At 34.8% G+C, this 10,090-nt stretch overlaps 1 protein-coding gene across 1 annotated transcript; it reads right to left on the bottom strand.

Annotated features, from left to right (window-relative positions):
- Positions 1–5,472: 5,472 nt before the first annotated feature.
- On the bottom strand, positions 5,473–9,986 carry LOTGIDRAFT_142052 (hypothetical protein; the record flags this gene model as incomplete). The annotated part of the gene is made up of 12 exons (XM_009051888.1): positions 5,473–5,552; positions 5,901–5,956; positions 6,389–6,525; positions 6,663–6,727; positions 7,082–7,178; positions 7,459–7,490; positions 7,670–7,727; positions 7,852–8,017; positions 8,234–8,301; positions 8,861–9,009; positions 9,250–9,408; positions 9,890–9,986. 12 exons carry the CDS (start codon positions 9,984–9,986, stop codon positions 5,473–5,475), a joined length of 1,164 nt encoding a protein of 387 aa, XP_009050136.1.
- Positions 9,987–10,090: the final 104 nt, after the last annotated feature.

Below are 10,090 nucleotides of genomic sequence, written 5' to 3'. Positions count from 1 at the left end.
CTGCGATTGGAAAGGTATATACTAAAACTGAAAGTTGAAAAGCAATACAGGTAGCTCATCATATATCAATGATGAAAATAAATTAAATGATAAGGGCTACAGGTATAAAAATGATAATTGATAAAAGAAATAAGGTCAAGGAAAAACGACATCAGAAAGCAACACTACACCAGACAAGAGGTCTCATAATTTGATTACAGACCTGAAGTCAAAACTATAGAAAAATGATAAGAGATACAGATAGTCAATTAAAAGTAAAAAAAAAACGAGAAAAAAATATCACGAACCAACCCTACCTCACAAGACCTAATTAGGTAAATGACCGTAGGATAAAATTGTGATTACTAATTATCACATTACTTGTGAAGGTTATCACGACATTTGAAAGTGATTGATTAGGCCTACAGCAAAGATATAACATAAGTACAAAACTTAAACTTAAGTAAAGACATGTAAACATATTTGCACCCCCCCCCTCTCACCTCTCAATCTAGAAAATGATTTGTACCCCAAATTGTACTCTATTTCATTTCTACCAATATAAAATTCAGATTTTTAAACATTTCTTCACCAAAATATGTGTCAGAATGCACCAAATCAATTCCATTTGTCCAAATTTTCTTAAGAGAACCCTCTTAGACACTCCCTGGCAGTCTTACACATAAGGCCCTTCCGTAGAGCTGCTGCATTTTGATTCTCAAGTCTGACAGCTGTGCCCCAATTAAGTCAGTCTGCCCTCTATTTGTACCCCCAGTCTCGGGAAGCCGGCTCTGCCACTGTCTTGAGCATACTGGTATAAAAATTTTACCTGAGAAAGTGTGTTTTTGATTGCTACCTTTATAAGAAAGCTACAATTCCATTTGCTCACAAATTTGTCAGCCACCGCCCAATAAAATTGAGGTCAAAGGTTAGAAAAGGGGACAAATTTTAGGGGTTAACATTTCTCTAATGTCTTTTTTTTTTATCTGATAAAGTTTGTGTACATAATAGTATAGATATCTTCACATTCTTACAACTCCAAAACTAGGTGAGTTCACAATGATAGTCGGCCGGCCATAGCCAGAAAAACCATGTCATTCTGACTGTTAGCTTTTCAAAGCTGCAATCCTAAACTACTTGACTTGGCATTGACAGATAGTTGTGGGCCATAGCCAGAAAAACTATGTCATTCTGACTGTTGACATTTCAAGGCTGTAATCCAAAACTACCTGACTCAACATTGACAGATAGTCGTCGGCCATGGCCAGAAAAACTACCACAAAGTCTGCATGTGCACAGATAAAATAATAAATGCTCAAAATTTGTTTTTAAAAAATATAAAAACCTCCAATGTAAACACAGCTTACCTAAGCTTTATAGTTTTTCTGACCCTATCACAACAGACATCCGTCAAAAAAATCACTATCAACGTCTAGACATGCACATAAGTGACATATCTTAAAGCATTAGTTAGTTATCTTATATCAAAACACATGATGGTATATCACATGGTCTAACAAATTTTTTAAACTTAATTCCATCAATTATATTGTAGTCAAAAGGCTAAAACAGGTTTATGTTTATGTCTATTCATTTATAAAGAAATTGCTGACTTAGAACATGAGATGCATAACAATCATGTCAGATCGTGGATGACAGGTGGAGTCGCTATTGGAAACAACATTCGTTAAACTTGTATGAAATGAGATATCCTACTGAATTAATTTCAATTGGGCTATGAAGAAATGCAATGTGGCAAACTTTGTCAAGACAGTGGCATCAGCTTACTCTTGTTAGATTTTCAAATTTTCACAGATTTTAATATATTTCAAAACATGGCATGGAAAATACCTTAGTCTAAACTTCTACTTTAATAATTCTTGAAAAAAGATCAACAACCCAACCTTTCCTTGAACTTTGTACACTATAGGTACAATAGAGAGACGTGTCCTAGCCAATATAATCAGATAAATCTTATCAAATCTAATCTAAATTCTTTACTGTACCTGTTACATAACTGCTTAAAGGGATTGTAAAAAAGTTTTCTAAAATTTTATTTATGTATCAGGGACACTGATAGCATCAATTTACACCATTCTAATTTTCAATCAGACATCTATGGTTCCTGCAATTCCTCTAAAACTAAGTGTTTGATGACGTCACTTATTGCCAAGGCCTTATGCGATATAGCGAATATTGGCTAAAACAATTGAAAGTCAAACAACCCACAAAAAAGAAATGAAACACAAATTTTCCAAAACCAAACCTTACCTTGAAGAACCCCCCAAAATTTGCAGTTCCATGGAATTTTCAATAGATGAAGACTGCATATAAAACATATTTTCAAAAGTATCCATTTTAAAAAAAACTGTAAGAAACTCTGCCCCGTGTTTCGAACAAAACTAATGATTGAAAATTGAAAAGAACAATTTGAGGTCCATCAATTTAAGAGACTCCACGAGGCTCGAAGGCAATTAGTGAGAGTTCAAAAAGGTCACCCACCAAATTAACCCAAATTCTGTCAAATCTAATTTGATATGCATAGCTTGACATGAGAATTGGGTGGCTGGGGGAATTCATGGTATTTGCCAGTCTTGTTTGATAAGAGTGCAAAAACGTATGGTTATTAGTTTGGTCTTGCTGGTAAAAATACAGTCAAATCAACAGTCAAGAAATCTAGTCAAACATAACTGGTAAATATCGCCAAATCAACAGCCTAAAGCAATATCAGATATGGTTCAGAGCTCCAGCCAAACAAATAAATGTCTATCAACACATGACTGGCAAATACAACTAAATCAACACTCCTTCCATAGATCATATGACCTAAACAAGATAAGAATAATAACAGGTTTTCTGTAGTAAAACCAAGTGACAGCTAGCTCATTATAATGACTATATCAGCAAATTGCTGGAAAAGGGAGTTTTACATCCTCTTAATGAGTGCAGAAAGGTAACATTTCATTGGTCTGCTTACAGCAGTCTTTATAAAGAAACCTCTTTACAATCCCTTTAAAAAGCTTAGAAAACTTCTTTACAATCCCTTTAAAAAGCTCAGAAAACTTCTTTACAATCCCTTTAAAAAGCTCAGAAAACTTCTTTACAATCTCTTTAAGCTACCCAGTTATGATCCCAAAACATGTATATAACATTTATCATTTAAATTGGGTCAGGGCGGTCCTCTGTTTACAAACTACGCATAACACATTTACCCTTGTTTTCTAAATGTATATGAGTCAGATAAAATAAAACCCTTTGATGTAGAAGTCCTTTATTCATATCAAGTTGTATCTATAATCATTAATGTCCACAAATTAACAACCCTGGGACAACTCACTCATTCATTTACCTTTTAAATTAGCCTGATTATCTACCTCTATTCCAGCCTCTGATAGATAGGTGAGTAAAAATCCCCATACAACATGGCCTAAATTTCTGTCTCTACACCAGCTGACAACTTTCAAAATAGCTCTCAGAGGCCAGAATAGAGGCAGATGTTTTGGAAAACTTTTAAATATGTACACAATGAGCAACTGTTTACAAAACACATTGCAGTTTTGGGAAACTGTCAATCAAACAAGGTCAAAGGTCAGTATTACGTAATGTAACAAATATGCATTACATAACATACTGTAACCAATATTGATATTTCTTGGCTAGTGTGGTCAAATTTCAAAAATTCTTTGGCTAATTTTCAAATAATCAAATAAAATGGATATTTACGGCACATCATACATTTCTGCATCATACAAGCAACACCATGCAGTGTGCAATGAGGGAAATTTTACCAGGACAACTGCATAAACCTACTCTTTATCTATTTCCAACTCTCAAGGGATCTTTAACGTGCACAGCCTGTAGCACACGGGGCCTCGGTTTATTGTCCCATCCGAACGACTATACACTTTTTCCATGTCAGCCCCCACCTACATATTTTGTACTGGATTTTGATTTTGATTTAAAATTTAGTACTCACGCTTTTTGACTGTAATCCTTCTGGACTTTACCATCCGCTTTTTTCATTTTCTATCTTTTATTTGATTTGGTTGACAAAAATGACAAATTTGATCATTCAATTAATTAACCTGTAAAATGAAAATTGGCTTTGTTTAAAATGACAGCCTGAATACACTTTTTTTTCGAGTCATAAAGCATTGGAGAGGGGAGAGATTTTGATTGGATTGGGGTGTCATCAACAGACGAATGTTCAAGAAGGCCGTCTGTAGACCCTAACTAGAGTGGCTATGCTTAAAATAAACGCTAATAAAAAATGGAAAGTAAGTTTGGTCTAATTTTGATTATCTTTTTACTTAAAATTTCCAAGCGTCGCTAGTTTTAAACATTGGAACAACCATTTCCATGCCACGTGAAAAAAACAGTCTGGTATTATTTTAATACAGCAATATACCAAAACCAACAAATTCAAAATTAAATTGGACTGTCCCTTTAAATTCTCTGCACAATATTTTCAAAACATTTTCATGCCCTTTAGGCTGGTCAAGGATCGTAAAAGTGTCTAAATGGAACAATAAACCAATAACGTATGCCTCAATCGTATTTACATTTTGATTCTGAAACTTGATATGGGTAAGAAAAGTTTATGCCAAAAGTTTACTAAAATATCAACAAATAAGACAACCCCATCACTTTAAAATTAACGTATTCAAATCTGTTAGACCATAACCTATTCGATGGTGCATTTTCTATAAATATCTGAAACGCATGTGCCAGAAGACAGCCACGTAAAAACATACTTTCCTTTTTTGGCTTTATAAACAAGAAGAAGCATGGAGTTTCATATAATTTGAACTGGCCAAAACTCTTCGTTATTCATTCGAATTCCGTAATAGCCACGAAATTTCGACAGTTTGTGAAAGAGAAATATATCGTACACAGTAAATACCTGAATTTTAACTAAGTTAATGCGTCATTTCACTAAAACACTCTAAATTTAGTCGACGACCTAAATATTATCGATGTTTACTATCCCAATCTGATGTCACGTGATCACCACGTGATCGAACAATTGTGTCATGGCAATTCGACCGGACGAAACGACCTCAAGGAAAAAAATTTGTGACGTTACGACCACATTTTTTCAAATTTTCGTCCGCTTTTCTTTATTTTGACGTGTGAGACTTATAACGGGTAGTCTAGTCTTTGTATGCGTATTCGGGACACTTATTACTTGTATTTGCAACATTCTGCTTTTACATCTGACCAAGCAGTGTGCAGTGAGGTTAATTCCTCTGTCTTGGCAAAATTTCCCTCATTGCACCCTGCATGGCATATCTTTAGCTTAATTAAGTTACCCCATTGCCCACAACCCACATTATCCACTGCAACTTTTTGCCCAAAATAACTGTCGTTTGCTGCACCAAATATGCCCATATATGGATATAGAAAAATCAGCTGATTTTAAAGTTTATTTTTAAAAAGGATGACGGAAAAATTAACAAAAACAAAATAAAGAAAATAAAATGGATGGTGAGGTCAGGAAGCCTTGCCGAGATCTATTTTTTTCTGAATTGCCCTGGCTGAGTGGTATATCATTGAATCTATCAAACCAGCAACTGAAAATACACAAAATATTCTATCAATACACTCCTGATCAGTGAGTTTTCTTAGCCCCAAAGGGAACTATAGCCCCAGAGTTTATGTGCTTAAAGTTAGCTTCGAGCTTCTTTATGTGTATCAGGTAGCACTGATAGCATCAATTTACACCATTTCAGATATCTCTGGTTCTTGAAGTTATAAAAATTCTTGTAATTAAAGGGATTATAAAGAGGTTTTCTAAACTTTTTATGTGTATCAGGGACATTCAAATAGAAGCCATAACAAGGGTCTTTAACATGCTCAGCGTTAACACTTTTTTCCCTGGGCCACTCTTGCTCTGTAAAAAGAAGTTAAGTCTCTGTTACCTGTAAATATTCCACCAATAATCGCACAAACACCAGTTAAAAAATGCATAAAAGATCTGAAACGAGGCGAATATACAATCAGATCATTAGAAGGAACATTTGAGTAAAAGTAATGTTCATATGAGCATAAGAATTGTTCCGTTTTCATTTGAGCACAAGTAATGTTCGATGAGCATTAATACTATTTGAGCATAAGTGAAGTACATTCTTCATTTAATTATAAGTAATGTTCATTTAAATTTTGAGCGCAAGTAATGTAGTTTTTTCATTTGAGCATAAGTAATTTTCACTAAATAATTTGAGTACAAGTAATGTTCATTTTAATTCAAGCACAAGTAATGTTCATTATAATTTGTGGACAAGTAATGTATATTTTTCATTTGAACACAAGTAATGTTCATTATGATTTGAGTGTACTCATTAGACAACTTGATGTTCATTACTTATTTGATCATAAGTAATTCATGACACATTTTTTGGAGTATTACCTTTGTTTTTCTGTATATTTGACCATCATGGGGGATAACTCATACATGAAAAAGACACCTGGTAGCCCTGTCTCCCCCATTCCACCACCCACAGTTTTAGAATGTTTGGTCACGGAAAACTGATTGGTGTACACAGTCTGAAATTAGAAAAAAAAAAACACCTCTAACCAGGAGCCACTTTCTCAATATTGGATCCTTAGGTTAAAATTTTGTTCAGAGAGGTGGGCAATGAGGTGAACTGTAATCATAATAGAAGATGATTTAAGCTCTTTACCTTTCCACGTAGGTTTGTATAGGTAGTTGGAACTATTTTTACAAAATATTGAAACATCATTTGCTCTGAAACAAATATGAAAAATAATGAAGTTTTACACCCAACTGATCTGAAGTTTTGAATAGGATAGGCTCAAAATTAGCCGTCCGTATCACCTTTCAGAAATAAAATCTGAGTTTCGGTTCTCCTGTCATTGTGCCAACTATCATTTGCAAAGGGATACAGGAGTTTAAATGCTATCTGTAACACTTTTCAAAAACAAAATCTGACTTTCTGTTCTTCAGTAATTAACCTTAACAGTACCACTGAAGTTGAGACTTTGTCAAAACCAAGACTATCTATCAGTACTTTCTCAAACTATGCCTGTATTACTTTTCATAATCCAAATCAAGCTTTATGTTCTATGGCGATTAACTAACCTTCTTCAGCCTTGATATTCAAACTATCTAAAGGGTTAACTAAGCCAGGATATTCTTCACCAAATGATAAGTGATTTATTCTATGGGACAAATTAAACTGAAATTTAAAGGGTTAAAGATCAACTTGTCTGCAATGGAAGTAAGGGAATGCCATGCAGTGTACAATGGAGTAAATTTTGTTAGGGTTGGGGTATTTATGAGCCTACTGGTTCGTCATGCTCAAGTCTGTCTACAGTTCTATAAAGAATAGTTACCACACTTGATGTCCTGATGAGGATTTGATATCAGGAGCACATGGAGGGTCTATGAGATGAACTTTGATAACCCCCCCCCCCCTCTCACCCAATAACGTAAAGGGCAAAATATTCATTCCTTACCTTTTGACCAGCAAAAGCTTGTAGATCATGAACTGAAAAAAAGTAACAGAAATTTTAGGCAAAATCCAACCTATTTTGGGATAAGTGAACACAATCTTTAGGCAGCCACTGTCGGATTTAAAGGAACTGGGATAAATAGCCTGATTCGCAGATATAGGATAAGTCAAGTGACCCACAGAAAATAAATGAAACCAAATTTCAGATGTCTTACCATGAACGTGATGTTGTTGAAAACTTTTTCCTGGTGCAAAATGAAAATTACCAGCTACCTTGAAAAATGAAATAAAGATTTAATACAGGCACTTAGCAAGGAACGTCCATGTTTTTTATTTAATTATTAACATTTTAATAATTTATACAGCCATCAAGAAAAAAAAAAGAAATTGGCTCTACCTTGTTGACTTCCAAATAACCATAAACTTTGCACCCTTCGTTTTTCTGTGACTTCATTTTCTCAGTCCAGCCTTCTCTATTGCACTGTTCTATAGACTCTGGGTTGTTGAAGGCCCAGCCTTTCCTTCTGTAAGCTTCTCTAACATTCTCACATGTATTACAGCATCTACAATATTACAAGGGCAACAACTCTTAAATAGCTAGCAGGAAATAAGTCAATTTTGACCTTTGAGAATCTCTTTGGTTTACATTAGCATAAAAGTTTCATTAAAATCAAATCTCATCTACCAATAAACGACCTATGTTTACTACATCGAGGGCAATAACTCTTAAATCATTTCTTAAAAAATTCATCGGTTTTGGAGGCGAGACATTTTCTTACTTTAAATCCTCAGTTTCAGCACCATAACAACTTTCACAGCGATTGGGATCTAGAGGTTTAGTCACTGCCTAAAATAGAAAATATCAGAATATAGAATTAAATGGTCTTTTAAAATGGACAAAGTAATTCACTGTGCAATGAGGGAAATTCAATCGACTTCAAACCATGGATGGATCACTAACAATGGATCTTGAGCGTGCACAGCCTGTAGCTCAATCAGCCTCTGATAAGTGTCCAATGCGGTTTTCTAGTCTTTGTTCTGTGGAACACTTATAGCTTCTATTGATTTTGTCTTTGGTTCCTGCAATTATAAGTATTTACATCAAAATATTTACCTCCACAAATTTTTCTGATGGATCCCCTAAAGCTAAAAATAAACAAAAACCGAATTAAGATTCTATTTCAATTCATACAGAAACATTTGGCAACTTTCCCACATTTTGAAGATAAACTTAAAAGGATTGGTTATCTCAAATATTTGCTTTACCACAGAAATTGATATACAAAGCTTTTTAGATAAAGTAAACCACAGTCCCATCTATTCATTGATAAGGGTGGATGGTTTTGATGATGATGCAACTCATTGAGTACCATATCAGCCAACCGTATCACTTCTCAGATTAGCACCAGCTTCAGAAGAAGATTTAACCAACCTGGGTGTTTTTCAGGAGTTTCTGATACAGCAGCACCATCTTTGTCAAGTCTGTGTTTAAATAAATGATGATCTACATCGATTTGTTGTTCTCCTGACACATCCATAGCGTCAATACTTAAATCTAGAAATACAAAATAAATTTTCAAAATATAGGCAGAACACATGATAGACAAAAAAATCATTCATATTTTCAAGATCAAAATTTGACATCTAGTTCATGTGCAATGCAATCAAAAACATACTGTTGGAAGTTTGAATGGCACTCATTTTGCAATAGCTGCTAATAATATCTGAAGGCCTAAATTTAGAAAACCTCTTTACAATCCCTTTAAGAAAACCAAAAATATTCCAAATCACTTACAAGAACAAGGTAATTTAGGGAAAGTAGCATCTATGTTGATTTTTAATTTCTGTCCTCTGGTCGTGTCTACGAATAACTCTGGTTGGATTTCTTTCGTTAGATAATAATTAATCTCTGATACAAACAATATTAACATAATTACACCACTCACTACAGTTACTGAAATATAATACAAGGGAGGTTTTAATATAAACAGGAGAGCTGTGGTGATTCAGTGAGTAAGACACTTATTTCCTAATCTGAGGAATAACTCAGTTGGGAATCAGGATAACTCGAATCAAAACAAACCAATGTACACTCAGACCACTTTTCATAACAGTAGTGAGTTGGATTGTCGTCATGCCTTCTGATTTTTCAACCTGGTTTCACCCTGTCAGTGATACCAGTCTGAGGGGCTGACATGGAAAAAGCGTCTGGTCAATAGGATAGGACAATAAACCAGGGCCCTGTGTGCTACAGGCTGTGCACGTTAAAGATCGCTCGACAAATACCAACTTTGGAATAAGCTTGATGTCACGCATCAGTGAACACATCTGACAGACTTTTGCAGTCAAGAATATAGCACAAGTGAGTAGTCGGACTGGCAGTGCCTGTTTCTGGGATTTTTGGAATCGCATAATAGCTGAGCAAAGCAGTTTACCTGCTGCGCCACCAAAGGTCTTAACCCTGAAATCTTCTAGAGTTTTGGGATAGGCATCGAACTGTCGAATTCTCTCAAAAACAGCCTTTCCTGACATCTTCAAATTCCGTGAAAACCATTAACGAATCAAAATCAACACCGTGTTGTTTTCTTTTCAGCCATTCAACTTCCGGTTATCGGACTCTTTGCACCTTCAAGATT

This window comes from Lottia gigantea (assembly GCF_000327385.1).
Source record: "Lottia gigantea unplaced genomic scaffold LOTGIsca_173, whole genome shotgun sequence".
Taxonomy (NCBI): domain Eukaryota; kingdom Metazoa; phylum Mollusca; class Gastropoda; family Lottiidae; genus Lottia; species Lottia gigantea.
The sequence above is the reverse complement of the archived record's forward strand: the minus strand, read 5'-3'. Positions and strand labels throughout refer to the sequence as shown.